This window comes from Macrobrachium nipponense, chromosome 20, assembly GCF_015104395.2.
Source record: "Macrobrachium nipponense isolate FS-2020 chromosome 20, ASM1510439v2, whole genome shotgun sequence".
Classification (NCBI taxonomy): domain Eukaryota; kingdom Metazoa; phylum Arthropoda; class Malacostraca; order Decapoda; family Palaemonidae; genus Macrobrachium; species Macrobrachium nipponense.
In genome coordinates this window covers 65002850-65023079 of record NC_061089.1, presented here as the reverse complement: position 1 = coordinate 65023079, position 20230 = coordinate 65002850, and the positions used below count along the sequence as shown (strand labels likewise).

The 20230-nt window shown below is 33.5% G+C and overlaps 1 protein-coding gene across 1 annotated transcript; it reads left to right on the top strand.

The window, feature by feature from the left end:
• The first annotated feature begins 348 nt into the window (after positions 1–348).
• On the top strand, positions 349–12402 carry LOC135226746 (large ribosomal subunit protein mL37-like). Its single transcript, XM_064266458.1, has 5 exons — positions 349–1887; positions 5197–5308; positions 5794–5974; positions 9353–9498; positions 12086–12402. The coding sequence occupies exons 1-5, from the start codon at positions 1787–1789 to the stop codon at positions 12326–12328; spliced, it is 783 nt and encodes a 260-aa protein (XP_064122528.1). The 5' UTR covers positions 349–1786; the 3' UTR covers positions 12329–12402.
• Positions 12403–20230: the final 7828 nt, after the last annotated feature.

Here is a 20230-nt window from a genome sequence, read left to right as displayed (position 1 = left end):
AACACTCCATACTGATAGTATTTTCTATTTTAGAGTTGAATTCCCACCACCACCCCCTGTAACTGAGGAAGAATTGGAGCCAAATAAGAGACCATGTTATGTTTTCCACGAATACTTCTCACCACCAGGAGGGATGACTCAAGCACAGCATTTGACCAACAGTGCGTGCATCCAGCACTTCCCCAGAGGATAGTTGGTCGGATTAGAGATAATTCAGAAGAAGAAGATTCATAAAATACAGAGTAAGGTTGTATTATGCAGCTGCAGAGAGGATCAATGACCAACTTAAAAACTGTAGATAAATAGTTTACCATAATTCATGTTTGGATAGATGATTAGAGTATTGAATAAAAATAAGATAGAGGCTTAAAGGTTTCCCACAAGCAGCAGAAGCAAAGGCTTTTTTTCATACAAAAACAATAATGCTCGAGTGGTATTAACCATATCGGAACTGTTACCATAGATATGATTTTTAGAAATACTTCTATATGCTTGAATTTGGTTCTATATGCTTGAATTTGGTTATGCTGTATAAATACTATTAGAATTGACATTTGCTTTGATTTGTTCGTATGTATCACAATCATTCTTGGTTTTATGTATTGCTCTATGGATGATAAAGTATGACAGGCATGGTCCTAAATGGCCAATGAGGTAAGTGAATCTGTGCTTAGATGAAAAGTTAGATCTTCTTTTCTATGGAAGTCTCCCTGTCATACCCTCAAGACTTTCACTTTTGACTTCATTAAACTGATGCAGGTATGTATTGATTGCTAATTAGTAATTTTTTTTTTTTTCCATTCATCTTTATTAACTTGAAACTGGTGTTCCTTGAAGTTGATTTTGTTTATTGTACAGTTATTCTATCATGAAAGTCTCTGGGCTTGTAGAATAATCTTTTCATGATGGGTTTTTGCAAGGGACCTGTATGTTGGAGTAACAAGCCCACTTATATGCAAATACCAGTTAAAGTAAAAACTGCCTCCTTTACTAGTTTTGTGTGCTCATTTTATCTGGTTCTTGTATAATTCACAATCCATATAATATTTTGTATATTGGTATTTCCCTTTTGTGTTTTGCTATGGTGTTACCATTGCCTTGTTTTAACCTGTCTTGTAGCAGAAGAAAGCATAACTCAAACATTTGCTAGGCATCACCACAGAATTATGAAAAATATAGCGTACATACCAGAGTTGTTAGAAATGAGATCATGAATATAAACTGAGTTACATATGCCATTTACTAATGGTATGATAATTGCTAAGGAGATAGCCTAGAATAACATGCAAGAAGCTCAGGAATCAGGCATCATTTACCTCTTAAGATGCTATGCATGAGCTAACTAATAAACTAACCCATCCAGTGCTATGGAATGAAAAGTTCCTCTACCTGATTCTTCCAGCTCTGTCTCTTGCTGTCTCAGGTAGCCAATCCCCAACGTTTCCTACATAGTAATCTATCAGAAAGTAGGTGTGCTCATTTTATAGCAGGGAAGATCTTTCTTATCATCTAACTACTGTGCTGCTGAGTTCAACAGCTATCTAGCACTCTGTTTGACAGTCTTATCACCTTACTAAGGTATAGGTATTTGGGTTAGTATACTTGGATCATGGAAATAATTTAGAGGTTTGTGTTTTTAGAAATACTGAATGCTTTAGGTTGTATAAATTGCCGTATATCTCCAATAGGAGATGAGATTTTGTAGAGGCCAAATAACCCCAATTGTTAGAATGGACTCATAGAATACTTACTTACTGATTCCAGGGTTATTCTTCAGTCACGTCTAATGGATTCCCATCAGGAGTTACTACCAAGAATAGATGATGTAGTAAACCGACCAGGATGGAATTTTCCAAGAGAGTGGGGTTCACCTGTAGGCAGGAAGAAGTAAGTGTGGAAAGTCATTCATTCTCCTGTGTAGTGTTTATATTTTTAGATGTAATAATTGCAATTAATATGTCTTAAGTCTGAACTGTCAAGAAAAACAATTAATTTCATCTGAATCACTGGCAGGTTGCTATATGGATTGTTTTAGAAAGCAATTAGCAGGCATCTTCCCTCATTTTCTTTCAACCTTAAAGCTTTTGATATTTCTGTGCACTCTTAGTTTCTTTTGTAAGTGATGTAGGTTATATTGTGTTATATTTTAACCGGATATAAGGTAATGCACATAGTACCCCTGTGTTGATTCTCTCATTATGGCAAATCAAATTTTCATTTGGCCTTTGTTGGTGGACTGTCTTACTAATTGCTGTCATCTGATTACCATTTAGTATTTTTGGTAAACACAGACTATTCTAGTTGCTGTTCATGTATAAGGTCAGAGATAATTTTATTTAATGATATGCTGTACATTTGTTTCTCAAGAAGAATAATGGTATGCTGTAAATTTGTTTTTCAAGAAAGAAAGAAAGTTTTGAAGTCAAATAATTGTACTTTGTATTGGTGATAAAAAAAATGTAAAAAACTATATGCAGTCAGATTAATTTCTTTGCTTTCTGTAAATAAGTGTTTAAAAGATAATTGGGATTACTTAATGATTTTTGCACCATGAGAAGTATTATAGGTTTCCTTCCAGCTGTATAGTATATGTATATTTCTGTTATTATGTCAAAGTATATATGGTTGAGTTTTTATTTTTGATGGATGGTGTCATAGGAATCTCAGGGGATAGCATTTTAATAAACATTATTTGACATCATTAGAATCTCAGATGAGTAATGGACATAGTTTATGATTACTCATTTCTGTATTTTTTGTTTGTTTGTTAAAAACGAGTTGAAGTGAGTCTCATTTTTAAACACTCCAAGGGCTATTATGCCCTAAGGATTTGTTCTCCATTACTTATTGAAAGTTGGAGCAGGGTATAGTTGAAGAAGTTAGACAGCTTAGTGGGAAGAGACTGAGGGGAGACCAATATAAAGTGAAAGTCTCATAGTAATGAAGCTGATTTTTGAAGAGTTGCTGTAAAGAACCTTTGGTACTGTTTGCTGTACAACTTTGAAAGGCTTTCTGTAAATGGTACCATCCTTTTTTGTATTACCCTCGCTTGTGTTGTGTTTTTGTGTTAAAATATAAAATAATAGCAATGATGTTGCTTTAAAAACAGTTTACTGCAGGGAAGCTGGAGACTAAAAGAAAAGCAAGAAAATAGTCAATAACTTGATTTTTCCCTCAGTACTCAGGGAAATTTGGAGCTCCTATGCAAATCATTTGCTGGTATTTTTGTATCTATTTCATGTTGCATTCTTTGATCTCTTATAATTTACTTAATTATATTATTGTTTGTAGTAGCCTAGTTGCAATCCTAGTTAGAAAAGCTGAATGCTGCAATTCTAAGTGGTCCAACTGTATGTAATTGAAATACCAAAAAAAGGCAGATAAGTAAAACAAGCTGGAATAAGAATGAAAAGGCTTTTTTTACTCAGTTTGAACATCAAAAGTTTCAAGATTTAGTACTAGGCTAGGGAGATCATTCCATAATTTGGTTACCACTGGAGATTTTGTTTTCTTTGTTTTTAGACTAACACATGAAAGAAAAGACAAGACTGTTTGGACTAAATGCATATCTAATGATACAAAGTGGATGATATAGTCTAGGAATATATAAATGCAATGGATGATCAGATTTATGAAAAATTTGATAAGGCATGCATACTGAACTAATCAAAAGAAGATACCATACCCTGATACTAATACCTGGAATTAGATTTGATGGAAATAAGGTTTTTAACTAGTTATTTAATATATGAGTGAGCTGCCAAGTAGGAATTATGTTGTATAAATCAGATAATTTCTGTACTTTTGAAAAATTAGCGAGATGATACATAGCTAGGTTAGGTTGAGATAACTGTAATGATATAAAATTTTTAGCAGAAATTACCCCTCTTCTGTATCATCTCTGTTATCTTGTAAATAAATGCTGGAATTACTCACTTAATTTACTGCATATGCTTGTAAATGAACAATTTAGTACAGTAGGGTACTTGATAATCCAGGGTCTTCTCAGAATGTTACCAAGGATACTATATAGACCATTGGGAAGAGATAAAAATATTCTGAGGTTCATGAAAGGCAAGAGGATTGTTATGTGAATACTGATAACTTAAGCAGGGGCATTCAGGTCTTTCATACTGAATGGTCTCTGTATCCAGGGAGTTGATGACTAGTATGAAGGATGACAGCATCAGTATTGGATTTCTTAGTGGCCAATACAAACTGCAATATTCCATATTTCAGTGTAATCACTGTTCCTGTATTAGACAGTGGCAAAGACATGCTGTTGCACCAGTAGAAGAAATGGGAGTTGTATTCTTATACTCAGTTCTCCATGAGACTTTTGATCACCAAACTGTTGTTATCCAGAGAACTGACATTAACACTAGTTATACATGGTAGCCTCAGCAAAAATTATTTGCAGACCCTTTGTCTATTATCATACGTTCTTAGTGAACTTTTGTAAGGGGCCAAGTGCACTGCAGTTGACCCACTGTTTAATCATGACAAGGAGATATGAATCTTCAGGCTAGAATTGAAGGATATTCAGCACTCCTCAACCATTCCCATATGAGGTTTACCCAGATGGTACCAGTATATTTTGGCAGAGAGAAATGGTACTTTGGGCTTAAAAGGCCAAATTAATTTTTTTTCCTTTAAAGCAAAAACGTCTTCCATAGGTTGTTAATGCAGGAGGTGCCAGTCAACCTTTGCTGAATTGTACTTGTGGCATGTCAGTAATTTTTGTAAGGATGCTTTCCTCTTAGGGCCTGTTGTTGTCAGCAGATAGGAGATAATTATTATCATGAGCACATTGATTAGAACCTTCAAAAGCCTTTAGCCAGCAAAGGTGTCATAACTCACTGAATATTCCTGCCAGATAATATATGTAGTGACAAAGTTTGCAGGTGAGCAACATGAAACAAAGAACTTGTGTTGGGGAAGGGAAGTCTCACATAGTGAGAACCACAGCTTTGCTAGTTTTCAGAATATTTCTGCTCACAGTTGGATGTAAATCTAATATTAAATTATGGGTAAATGGAATTTTGACCTTATGTGCTGGTAAATTAATATCATTTTTGTAAATGTTTTTTATTGAATCGGTGATGCGGGGGTTACATTGGTATTTGAAAAGTTGTAAAATGGAAGCTATTCCAGGTAATTTTGTATTTCAACTAATTTCTTTGCATCATTGTACAGCAAGCAGATGACCTACAAACTCCTGCTTCTGCTGGACCAGCTATCTCCTGGATCAGCTAACAAGCATTTAATGGCAAACACCAAGAGTCAAGTCTCCTTAGAGCATTCAGGTTAGTGACTTAGTTCATTTTTAAGATACTAATAGTCAGATGCAGGTTATCATTTTCTAATTTTTTACTGACCATTCTTCTAATACTAATTGAAACAAACTGGTAATGGCATTGAAAAACTAACCATTCCTTCACTAGTCTATGAATTTAGTATTACTGTTACCCATCTTAAGCTTGGACTGGTGTGTTTTGCTGCATATACTCCTATTTTCTGTGAGCATTTTTTGGAATACTATTGTCTCATTTTGAATGAATTCCCAGAATGTTAATGAACAAAAAGAAGGATTTGAATGATATTCCTTGCAAAAATGTTTGCTTTAAAAATGTTTAAACTGCAACAGTAGGTCACATATGAATTATGTATGGGTATGTATACAGTATATACTTTTTAATTCCAAATATAGGAAATATATGTACTTTTTATTTCCTCAAACAGGTACCATTGTTGCATCTTAATGTTTTTTTTTGTTTTTTTTTTTTTCAATGTCAGTTGATTCAGATGAAGTATAAGGCATATGCGCTGTTGATCGCTTCTAAACCTTTATCACCGGTAGCTGAAGAAGAAGAAATTCATGCAACTGAGGGTGAAATTCTACCTACCATTTATCCTTTTTCTCCATTCCTTCATTGCAAACAACTTGTGAAATACAGCGACGAGCAATATGATTGTAAGTACCGTACTGTATTCATTACTTTGTTGAAAACCATTAGGTATATGAGTGATTCTTGAATTTAATTACTTAAGTGTACATAAAAGGACAAAAATTGATGTGAATTGCCTTCTAGTGAGGATCCTAGTCTTATCTTTCATTGCACTTAATCCTTAATAGTTTCAATAAAAGGAGATGTATATGTGTTGTGTTATTCTCTCTTAATGTTTGATTCATGTATGTTTTTGTAGCTTTAGTGCTTTGACAAGAACTTGTTTTTGTACTAAAATAACTACATGGGATGAATGTATTTTTGCTTTTGCATTTTTCACAGCTCATTATTGTTTATGTTCCTTTTGTGCAGGAATTGTTCTTGTTTAAGCCATGTTGCTTTAGGAGCTAGTGCTGTTTAGGACATCAGTGATTCATATTTTTATTGTATGGTGTCTGTGTACTCTTTAACTTATCATTGGCAAAGCTTCATTAGAAAAATATTTGCTTTATGAAAGATGAAAATAGAGAAATTAAAGTTTGAAATGAGATTTTCTTATGAAACTGCATGAGGAGAGATGATAAAGATATAAACGGGCCAGTGTTTGTAAGTGATCAGACTAGAGAAATTATAAATAAAATGAATGACAAATGGAGAAACTGAGGTAGTATTGAGTACTAAATGAAAAGAATGGTTATTAGCTAGAAGAAAATTGCATGATAGGGGCCAATAGAAATTGTGTTGTTTGAAGAAGCAAAAAGAACCTCTGGAAAGGTGAAAGAAGCGTATGCTTCAGGATCATCAGGAATAACAAATAAGAAAAACAACTTGCTGAAAGATGCTCGAGAGTCATTGATGAGTTGCCTAGAATGAAGAGATGGAATTATTGGAACTGACAGTAATTTTGTGGCATAAATGCTGGAGAAGTAAAGTGGTAAAAGGAAGAGAATTCCCAGAGGAAATGAGACTGAATACCAAAGTAAGCAAGTGAATGTGTATTACAGAAAGCAGAGAGTAACAGAGAGACTTTGAGAGTTATGGTATTATGTCACAATACATTACATATTATGCAGTCACTGGTTTGTATATCTGAAGGATTTGAAAAAAAAATTTTACAATTAACAAGTAAAGTATCCATTCACTACAGTGGAGGAAGGTACAAAGATTGTTGCTGGTAAAGCCTGAGAGTGTCTTTATGTAGATGATCTGATGTTAACAGCAGAATTAAAGGTGAGGAAATGTTCAAAAGATGAAAAAGAGTAAACTGGAGATGGAAGACTTGAAAATTGGCTTAGCAAAGCTAGGCTTCTGTTAGGAAATGAAGCAAAAGGAAAAGTACAATTAGAAATGTTATTTTTGTAAGAAAGATGTATGAGTGAATGATTTTATGCTGAATATAGTATTGGTACATAGAGATTCAGGGTGGCAAAATGTAAATAGGTTTAGGGATTTTCAGTGCATGAATTATATATAAAGGCCTAATGGAAGCAATTAAGCAGGTGATATACTGAATTTTAAGCTCATATTGAAGGGAGGTAAGATAAAAATACAGTAAGTAGCAATAGCCTGGATAAAAGGAAATGGATTATTGGATTACTTTGTAATAGCTGTGCCAATTAAATAATTAATGAATGAAGCAGTAATCTGTTACATTTTTATAAGGCGGTACTTTGTACACAGCAGTGATGTGGACATTAACAAAGAAAATGAAGATTTTGAAGAGATGGGACTTCAAAGTGCTAAGTTTCTTGACTGATTGAGAAGATCTTTTTGCAAATAAAAAAAGTTGCTGAGAGAAGGGTCGTACTAAGGCTGGAAAACAGGCTGAGATAAGGTAGGAAGGTAATAAGAAAAATAATGGAGAAAATTCATGGTCAGAGGAGTTTAACCTGGTCTTATATCAGCTTGTTTCCTAGCCCAAAGGGAATAAGAGGCATGGTGTTAAACCTTTGGACGTAGCACAAAGAACATATGGAAATAAGTACATGAATTACATAGCAGTTATGGCAGAAAGTGCACAGGACTTACCTCATGTTTTACCCCATAAAGGGGAACTATGACTATAATTATGATGATGAAGCAACTGAAAACCTCCTTCAACATTTGCCTTGTCATATAACATGGAAATGATTAACAGTTTTTATAAACTATGTATATAGGATTTTCTGTGATCTGTTAGCATTTGATCCTTTATTGTTATGATAAATAAATTAGTTTTATTCTTAGGGGTCCACAATAATAAAAAATGTTGCGAGTCCGTGTATAATTTTTTAAAACTTTACAAAAAGCTTGCGAACCCTTCCCTGGGTTCATCTTCAGTCCAAATGAACAATTAGGTACATCAGGTACTGAGGAGAATTTAAAAAAACAAAACTAGTCGTTGAAGATTGTTGACACTGGTCGTTAGCTTTTTTATGGACCAGGTGATGAAGAAAGAGGGCAGTTAACTCCAACTAGGTGATTTCCTCTCCCCTATCAATCCTTCAGGCTGTAATTGCATTGTTGCAGCCAGAAGGATTGATAGGGGAGAGGAAATCACCTAGTTGGAGTTAACTGCCCTCTTTCTTCATTACCTGGTCCATAAACGAGCTAACGACCAGAGTCAACAATTTTCAACGACTCTTGTTTGTTTTTTTAAATTCTCCTCAGTACCTGGTCTACCTAATAAATCATTTGGACTGAAGATGAATCCAGGGAAGGGTTCAAAAGCTTTTTGTAAAGAGTTTTAAAAATTATATACTGACTCGCAACATTTTTTATTATTGTGGACCCCTTAGAATATTATATATACTCTCGCGATAGAGAGTTTTTCCCAAATAAGTTAGTATGATCAAACCAAAGTGTTTGAGTTGTAACCTCATGGTAGTGCCTTATACGTATCTGTATGAAAGATGCAAATTGGAGCAGTAGAGAAGCTGTACAAATAGGTGTGAAGAGACCAAACAAATCAGATCACAAGTAAGGTAAAAGGTGATGAAAGGTAAGTGAAGGGGCCTGCTTAATTTGTATTCCAGTGTTAATATGGGTAAATCAGTAACATTAATGATCATGAGAGTAGATTAGAAATCACTGGCTTTTTATTATTTGCTCTTACAGATATGGGTATGATGCAGGTATGGGTATGGGAACTAGCAAATGCGATCGACAGCAAGCATCTGCTTGTATGGTATTAACATATTTGAGTTGCATTATTGAAATGTTTAGGTAAATTTAGGTACTGTATATCAAAAGTACTGTACTGTACTATATGAAGAATTTCTTTTAACGTACTGATAGGTAAAGTAGTTACTGAAATGAGCCATTTTTTAATGTAAATTTTTTGAGGTACTCTACTTTTCTTTGATCATTGTACATTTACTCCATTGGAAGTGAAATGGTTTTAATTTTATTTGTTTTGATTGCAGGTTTGGCCACGAGTACTCTCTACCCCCACACCCTCTTTATTCATTTGAACATGCCAAGACCACCACATGATGATGAAAATTTTTGTGGACTAACACTCATGCAAGCTTTTGGACATGCTGCTGCCTATGCAAAATCATCACTTAAGGTAGGTAGCCTTCTTTTTCAGGCATTTCATTCAAGCACATGTCATTTTGTCTTTGAGTGTTTTTTTTTTTTTTTTTTTTTTTTTTTTTTTTTTTTTTTCGTCCACCTCAGGTACTGTTTTTTAAATTAGCAGTTACTCTTTTTTATGTTTGATTTTTCAGTGCGCTATTTTATTGTTACCATCCTCAACCTTGGTCAATACGAATGACATTGATATAAATTTATCATCTCTGAAAAGTGTTATGTAATGTCATTTATGGGTATTAATGTGACTGATGTAGATTTGAATAGTATAAAAAATGCCATTATGCAATAATTGTTTACTGTTAAACCATTTACAGATTCATCATAAAACTCTTGCATTCCAAAAAAACAAAAATTATTCAGCACACATTATATTCTTAGGTTCCATTCTCCATAAGTATTTCTGTGTCCATAAGAATTACAGGTTTCTTATTATTGCTTATGTTTACATATGCTTACTAGTACTGAAACAAGCTGAACACTAATTATGATGGATAGACTTGTTTATCAGTTAGGGAGAGTCCCATGTTTTTAATTGTCAAACACACTCTTTCCTTAACTTAGGTTAATAGTAAGTTGATTTGTTTAATTACTTGCAACATCATCATGTAAAAAATATTATGCAATATGTTTCCAGTTTGTCAGTCCAGGTACTTATCTGTATTCCAGTTCTGAAAGCTTTGCTCTGACATTGGTCTGAATAAGATATTGCTGCACTAAGTATTTGGTTTGCAACCACTGTGATTATTCTCATGACAGGATTTAATGAAAGTCCATTTGATCTATCAGTAACCCCAAACTTAGTATTACTCTCTCTCTCTCTCTCTCTCTCTCTCTGTGTTAGTCCACGTATCCCACATTCATTCTTTGGAGATTGGTAATTCTTTGGTGACTTGACTTGGTTCTGTGTTTGCTTCATTGGTAATTCTCAGATGACTTGACTTGGTTCTGTTTGCTTCACTGGTAATTCTCAGGTGACTTGACTTGGTTCTGTTTGCTTCATTCCTATTACAGTATTGTCAGACTTAGAAGTCCATATTTCATTATACACTATTTACATTTTCCATCATTTGTATTATCCATGTTTCAGAAGGTGGTTAGGTACCACTGCAGTCTTTTCTGATGAGATTCTTTTTCCTATTGGCACTAATCTATAGAAAGACATTAATAAACGGGTACATGTTTTGTGTACTTGGTGTGGGAGTAGCAATATCACAAATTGTATCATATAATTTGGATAACACAAGTGTTTGTGGATATTTTAGAGAAGGATTAAGAAGGGAAAGGGAGGGAATAGCTTTTTTTTTTTTTTTTTTTTTAAAATAGATTTAGAGTTGATGGCATGCTTGTATATACTACACCTGAAGGAAATAAGATATGTATAGATGAAGTATGAATTATCTTGACAGCAAAGGAAGTGATTACGTAATTCATTCACTGAAAGAAGGAAAAATGGAGTTGTCAGGGAAAGTGAAGGTAGAGAGTAACTGAAAATGAAGTACTACTTTGATGAAAGAGTGTTCTCCTTTGGTGCATGGGGAAAGATGACACCTTCATGAATGATATTCAAAATAGATTCAGAGTGCTGAAAGCCAAGTATAAACGTACTGAGAGCAAGCTCAATGCACCTGTATTGGATTCCCACACAACCCAGATTCATGGTGTCCTTCTATCCAATGAAGGATTGAACTTTGACATACTGTACAGCACTAGAGGAGGGTCTTTGGGTACCCATCTAACCAATAGCAGAACTTGAATCCTCCACCAACCCAGTTCATATTCCAAGGTATCTGGTCACCAGAGTGTATCACATAGTCACTTAGGAGCAGAGCAGGGTGTAATAATCTTCAGAACTGTTCTACTTCTTTCAGAATCTGATAGGTACTAAGCAAAGTGATAATAATGGAATCCTGAATTAAGAGGATGGATATTTTTTAATGGTACAGGAATTGTTAAAAAGGACAGTTGGTGTTTCATCCTCTTTATTGAGGGCCTGGAGATTATGTAAATGTGGCAGACATCAATATTGGTGCCACCCAAGAAGGTTTCATGTGTGAAGGTTGAGAGATGATTTAGGGGTCAGCTGAACTTTCATACCCCACTGTGGGTTTCTTTTTGTTTATTTTTCAGTTAATGTATGTTTTTATCATTGACAGTGGTACCTAGATTAAAGATCAAAGTGCAGGTGGCTATTGAAGATTGTCATAATTGTAATAATTTTTAGTGAAGCTAATTAAGTTTTACAGGAGTTTCATTTATTTGAGAACTTTATTCATAAAAATGAACATTAGGCAGGTAGAGAATTTAACTAAATATTTCAGATTTATACTTTTTATTGAAATTCTTGAAAAATGGCTTTCTTTGTCATAAGATTATAACAAAGTGCAGCATATTAGGGACATGTATGACATGTGTAAATTTTAATTTTGAATTTAAGTCATATCTTTTGGTGCAATTGCATTGCTACATATCTAGGATTGAGACAGTGCTCCTTTTGTTGTAATATGTACTGTATTTCTCAGTTAAGATTTATTGAGTGAAGAGATATGTGTATTTTTTGCCAGATTGCAAGTGGTGATTTAGAGACTCCACTTACCCTGCAAGTGGTTCACACTACAGGAAGGAAGTTCCACTTTGGTGTGTTGCAGCTAAATACCTTGGATCTCACTGGGCCACGAAAGAACATATTCTGGAGTAGTCCAACAGAAACCTTATTTGATGTGTGTAATTTTAAGGGTGCAGCAGCAAATTTAGAGGGTTACAATCCCAAAATTTTTAGCTTGTTAAGGGCATTCCATGCCCAGTAGAACTAAAATTTGTGTTGTATATAAAAATGTAACTGTTTGTAAAATTAAAATTGTAATTAAATCTGTTAAATGTTTTTCTGGTGTTTCAATTACTGACATTGAACTTATTCCCAGTTTTATCTAGGAAGTGATCAGTAAGTATTTTATGAGTGCTGAAGGCCTTTATGGATAAGGCATGGTTAATGATAGACAATATTAGAATAATTATAGATGGCTGTACAAAATATCACTGGCCACAATAAATCAAAGACCAAACTTTTTTCTCTGTAGCAAGTAAAAACTTATTGTGTTTGCTGCTGACTATTGTTTTCTATATGAAAATTGGTATTAAGTCATTATTATTAAGAATGATTTTAATAAGACCACTGAGTCTAGGTTTAACTAGATTTTCATTTTGTTCATCCAAAGGATGTGATGATAAATGAAAACTGATAATCAGACAAAAAGGTATAGAAAAGTAAAAGGCATAAAACAGTGTTGTTGGAGTTAGAAGGGACACTGCAAGACCAGAATTCCTTGAAAGGGTGAGAGTTTGGCACTAAAAATAATGCTTAATGAAAATAAAATAATGTACAGGACCCCTTAGCCACGTTTGCCGGTCTCTTGTCACCTTCGACCAAGAATAGCACTGAACTAACGTTACCTCACTTCTACTGGTCGCTGGTATATTGGTTAGTGTCTTGGCATGCCAGTCAGATGTCATGAGTTTGGGCCTCCCTGAGGCCAATGAAAAATTCACTGGCTCTTATCATGATCAGTTACTGCCGCAATGTGAGGTCTCTGGTGGAAGGCTGAAATCAACATATTCTTTGGAAGCTTGAATTTCAAGTCAATGGCCCTGTGGGCTTGTTCCATATGAGTAGGTTTCATCTACTGATTAAAAAATTTAATGAAAATAAGAATATACTCAACATTCTGACACTGATTATAGGGAGAGCCTGAGGGTTAATATATAGATGAAACTTGAATGTATCACAAGGAGTACCTTTTAAACCTGGACAATATCCACATTTAGGAATAACTTTTAGCAGGTCGTGCAGTTACAAATTAAACATTTAAATAATAACTTGAAGGTTGTATAGTTGAATGCAAACAAATTCAAAATATATGTGAGAAAACTGACAAACTACACCTCGATCTGAATGAAAAGAGGATGTGTGAGAACATTGCATGCTAAATTAGAAAAAATTACTGTAAGCTTATTTAACTTTAGTGAATCATGTCTACTCACCTTGAAAGAGATGAATAATTGCAAAACTGTGCAGGGAACAGGGACTAGCAAGCTGGAACGAATACTTGTCCCAATATATTGTGTATGCTAGAAATAAACAAAAAGAAAAATTACTTCCTTCTGCGTATCATTGTCAAAGCAAATAGAATGTGCATACAGACTATCCAAAAGAATAATGATGAAATAAAAAGAAGCATGGATATGAGTGACAAACAATGTCTGGTCAGTAACTCCTGATAAATGCGTGGTTCTTTCCTAGAGATGAGATCCTCGCCTGTGAAAATGATGTAGGTTCTTTAAAAAGTAACTGTCTCTTGGCTACATAAGTGGTTATTCAATGACTTATGGATAAATAAGAGTTTTTCTTAGTTTAGATCTGGAAATTTGAATGTGAAGAATGCCATATTAAAAGACTTATTGTTTATAAAGGTAAAGCAAATGAATAATTCATTGAAATAATGATAAATCCACAGTTGGCTCCAAAGTGCCCATGTCTCAAATGACATTCTGGAGATTTGGAACAATAACCGCCTCTCTTCCTCCGAACAACACAATAATTAGAGTGCAGGCAGCGAATGCATTGGATGTTGTCCTTAGCTGAACAAATAACTCTTTTTAAAAAGTAGGGAGCTGCTAAGTGAAAAAATTCTTGATAAAATATCAATTTAAACGAAAGATGCATGCCTGTAATTAATATTTTTAATAACAAAATTGCACTATTATCAATAGTGAAGACACTGGTAAAATTTCATGACATATATAGACGTGTCTATATGACCCATGAAAATTATAAGGTCAGGCAACTAATCTAAGTAACGTAAGTGTAGTATACAATTCAAAAAAGGATAGCTTAACACAAAATTATGGAAGTGAAGGAAATAATTCTATCTATGTAAACTGACGACAACATAAAAATATTAGAATAAAATAACAAACAAGAACAACTTATAAGCACCAGAATGTAAAAGCAACATACGTTACATGTACATATGAGCTTTGGACTAGGTCGTAGTTTGCAATGTATTTTCAAGTGTACATACCATCATATATATATATATATATATATATATATATATATATATATATATATATATATATATATATATATATATATATATATATAGTGTGTATGTGTAACAGGGCGTTTCTTAGAGATTGATATTAAAATAACTTGTATTATATTTCTATCTAAAATTTATGATCAACTTACTTTTAATTTTTGGAATACTTGGACTGTCTATTTTTTAATCTAATAGCTACTTAAAATGACCTATAGTGTCATAAGCTGTAATTTGCTAGATTTGTAAATATTTGTATAGATGGTATGAATTTTGTTTCTTGTTGTCAAATATTCGTTAATAAACTAACTGATAATAAATTTCCAGAATGGTCGCTTAAAGACTTAATAAATAAATTCGAATGTAAGGAGTCCTTTACCATCAATAGATATATTTTTTATATTAACTTATAATTTCCGATTAATTTTTTTACCTAGGAATTTTATTATTACTTTTCTTACATATGTATATGTAAATATGTACAATGATATTGATGTTCATATAACTACCTTAGCTATCATGACCATTATCATTTTTATCTATGAAGGTACAGCTTATATACCCCAATGCTTTCACTACAGCAGTGGGTATGACTGCTTTCCCATCGTTATCCCTACATTAAGGGGTCCTCGGTTTCCTGATGCGCCTCCTCCACTGCCTTATATCAAAGGCATCATCCTCCACCAAACCTCTTCTCTCCATATCTTCCTTCACTCTATCTCGCCATCTGATTCTCTGTCTCTCTCTCGATCTTCTTCCTCTAACAAGTTCCTCCCAAGCCCTCCTCACTTCCTCCCTATCCACCGTCATATCAGCAGTAGATATGACGGTGGTAGTTAAGTGTGAATAAACAACTTTTAAGTAAATCTTATCATATTAGTTAATGATAGATGTGAGACTTGTACATTTATACCTGCAACTTTTGTACATTGTCTTGCCTTTTGCGTTTTTGTCTATTTTTGCTTACTCGGGGAGTAAGCCTGCAAACTAATTTGATGTTGTTGTTGGGGGGCTAGGAAAGCCCCATGGCAGAGGCTAAAAAGGTCTTAAAAGAGTGTTTTGCGTTGAGTTAAAGATACAGCAATATTAGGATAGGATATTTATGATTTATTTATTAGAATGAAAATGAAAAAAATAAATAATACGCATGTTAAACAGTACAGGAAAACTATTTCTAATAAAATGTAGCATATTCATTTTAATTTTCGTTGGAGAAACAAGGCTCTATTTGACTGTAGATTTTGACACGTTTTACTGTACTGAATTTAGGCTATGTTTTTGTTCGATTATTTTGTGTTCCCACTTATAACTTAGAATATATGAACGGGTGTAATTTGTGTCCTCTTTATTTGATCCTTGTTAGTATAGGCAGTAATAAGTATGAGTAGTAATTACGAAGACAACTTCACCTCAAGTTAGGATTATAATATTTACAGCTTATGCGTGAAGGGAAATTCTTGCACGTGTTTCGAGTAAGCTGGAGGTCATATCACGCCTTGTTTACTTATAATTTTTGTATAAAAACTTTCCAGGCCACATTCAACGTTTGTATAGGGGATGCTTGTGTATATGTAAAGATTGATTTTAAACTGCTACCTGGTCAAAGTCCAGGTGTATATACATCGTAAATGCTTATATTTTTTTGGTAGTACTTTGTTATTTTATTGAAATGATTTTCTACACCTCTTGGATTTATTCTAACGGTCTATCGTTTTTCTACTTATTTTAGTATATATTTTGTATTCGCTAATGACTAATGTTTAATGTGCATAGCACAACATAATGACAAATGATTAGAACACTTACTCTCATTTCTTTTGTCATATCTTTTTCTTTATATTGTCTACTATATGTCTCCTGATGTTCTAGCATAATAAACTATATTCTTCATTTTCTTGTATTGCTCTTATAACAAATGTTGACCTGTTCCTGCACACTTGCTAGTTAACTCTATCATTCTAATTAATCCTTGTTAACTACAATAATAGTGATTAATTACTCTATATCTACGTTTGCTCTTTTCAGTTCTTTTCTTTTTTTCTAAGTCCACTACTACTTTGGTCCAATTACTGCTACGTTCCTTTTTACTGACTGAGATATGATTGTTAAGAAACAATGTTTCTCTTTATTTCTTCTTCAGTTCTGTAACCAGGTGCTGGGACAAATTTCATATGTTCATTGTAAATATATATGTGTGTGTGTATGATTGATATATATATCTATATATATATATATATATATATATAATATATATAGATATATATATATATACGTAAACACATGCTGTTTACAAACACACACACACACACACACACACACACACACACACACACACACATATATATATATATATATATATATATATATATATATATATATATATATATATATATATATTGAAGATCTGGGTTCGATTCTGATGTTGGTCAGAAATTTATTTGTGTTCCACACATGATTGTGTGTTGATTATTTCTATATATTATATATATATATATGTATATGTATATATATATATATATATATATATATATATATATATATATATATATATTTATTTATTGGTATGTATGTATGTATATATATGAAACGAAGATTTTTGATGGAATTACAAACGCGATTCATTAAGTATTCAGGAAGAAACCGAGCGGAAACATCCCCTTTTTAAAGTGATCAGATCAAAGCCGACAAATAGCTTTACCGCCGTGTGATTAAGGAATCACTAATTCCTTCCTCCCTAATCCCTAATATGATTGGAGAACGGCAGGATATTAGGTGATTAAGCCAAATTAGGACGCTCGTGAGGGAAAGGTTTAGAAAATTAAGTGTCGTGTCGATAAGATTTTATCTGGTCAGTGTTCGGCTCATATACTTTAAGGTCCTCCATGAAACTTTATTATACTTTTGGAAGTATAAAGATCCTCACCAAAGTAGGGCCATGTGAATATAGGGGAACGAAGAAACGAAAAAGTCAAAATAGGAAGCGACGGAGAGGATACATTTCCATAATGTTATTTGGTTACTGTAGGGGGCCTAGAATGGATGATTTTGCTTAAGCCCCTTCCACTCACACATCTATCTATCTATCTATCTATCTATCTATCTATCTATCTATCTATCTGTTTGGAGTTCGTTTCTGTTTTTTCTTTTGAATGTGAGATGAAAATGAAAATTTCAAGAAAAGACTTTGTCTTCGTTTTTTTTTTCTTTTTGCCAAGTGTGGGATATAGTGTTTTGAGGTTTTATATATATATATATATATATATATATATATATATGTGGTATATACATATATATATATATATATATATATATACACAATATGTATACATAGTATATTGTATATATATGTACAATATGTATACATATTAAATAATTATGTATATATATATGTATATATATATACAAAATATTATATATATATATATATATCATATATATATATACCTATATATATATATATATATATATATATATAGTATATATATAACGGAATTTCAAAGTCACTATATGAAGAGCATTTATCAGCGCAATGTAGTAATAACGGAATGGTAGGATTGAAGAACAACTTGGAAATGGTAGTAATTACTGACAAAACGACACTAAGTGTTCACAAAGATCAAGAACGTGAATGGCTGAATAACAAAGTTTAACACTGAAAACTAACTTTTTCCCTTTTAAAATCCTGTGTTCTGCTAGTTCTACAGGTATTAGTTTGGTCATTGCCCTTGACAGTATATTGACTTGTAATATGCTTCCACTCTCTTACCTCGAAGCACACGGCTGGCTTTGCAGTCACACAAAAGCTACGTGGAAGTTGCGTGATATTTCTTCGCAGAATGTGGAACGTGCTTCCTTTCTTTGTGTTTCAGGAATAAGGAGTTTAATCTGCACCTACAGGAGGTTTATGTATTTGCAGAATGTCTATAGGATGGTTCCACCCCTATGGAAATGGGGCATACCTCATTGAGGCATTTTATAAGAACAATCCTTTAACACTAATTTTTTTAAACCTCACCTCCATCTGAGAAACCTTGGCCTTTATGGCCACTTCTCATTTAACAGAAAAGAAAAAGGAAAAACTATTTAAGGAAGTGGTTTTCAATCTTTTTTCATACCTCAACCCCTTATGAGCAACTCAGTATGACAATATGACCGACGACCCCCTTTGAAATGTTTGATTCAATGATATGTAGGGTTACCGTATCTTTATCAACAAAAGACCCATATTTTCATCAACCAATGAGAGTACAAAAGGAATCTATATTCACTATGACGGGTCCCAAACCTATCAACACGTTTTTATTCATTCCTCCTTCCAAATCTGTTAGACATTTTTGCTTACCCTGAACACTGGGACATTTTTCTGACTGGCCAGGATGCATACTACCGAACTGTAACCGAGTACTGAACCTTCCTTGAAAAAGCGGGATGCCATATCTTTTTTGAAGTATCCTAACCTAGTCTAACCTAACCCACCCAACCCAACCTAACCTAAACTAAAAAAAAAAAACAGGGGCTGGTGGAATAGTACTATTTTTAGTATTCATCTATGAAATTTGCGACCGGGACGCCCAGGACAAGGCCTCAATTCCTTGACGGGTCCAGGCCAAACCGGGACATATGGTAACCCTAATCATGTGTAATGTCCTAGTACAAAAATATCACTGCACTGCAATATATTTGCTACTTGCACTAAAGAGATATTATGATAACTATTTCTGTTAAATAAGTTAAATTAGAGACTGTTTTGGCCTGATGATCAGGTGTTGCTTTGTGCAAAGGCGGTGAGACTATGGTAGTTGTATGATCAATTATTATCTAATATCACTACTTATAAATAATAGAAATAATTTACGCAATAGCAAATCAAATATATTACAAAATAAGGAAAACAAACTATTGAACGAAAATTTATTTATTGGCTAAAACATGCCCACACTCAAGAACGATCTCTTGACCCTCAAAAAAAAAAGAAAAAAAAAAAAGAAAAAAAAATAAAGCGAGTCAAAATATCGGTCGAGTACTTCATCAAATTTTGAAAACAACATTAGCTTTCGTTTCCCTTGAACGGAATAAGGGAAAAATAAGCTTCGCAAAATGAGAGACACTGAGCAAATTTACCGGGCAACTCAGAAAGAAAAAAATAAAGAAAAAAATATTGGAAACTACAGCGTCCAAAGTATAAGCATTTATCAAGATTCATGAGTTGCTGAAAAAACTGGCAAAGTTTTATAGACTTTGCTTTGCCATTAGCTCTCTCTCATCTCTCTCTCTATCTCTCTCTCTTCTTCTATCTCTACCTTCTCTCTCTCGCTCTCTCTCTCTCTCTCCTCTCTCTCTACTCTCTCTCCTCTCTCTGATGGAATCCAGTTGCGTTTATCTTCGTAAATGAGGTTATTTATATGCATTTTCTAATATATTATCTATATATTTATTAATTCGTCAATTTCTTTTCTTTTCTCAATGAATGATCTATTCTTTCTGTATTTTCCATTACCTCCTGTTAATTCTTTCTAATGAACACCATATCCTTTGGAAGCTTGAGTTTCAAGTCAGTGGAACCTGTGGTGGGCTAGTTCCGTATGAATGTGGCTCATCATCTGAATAATAATA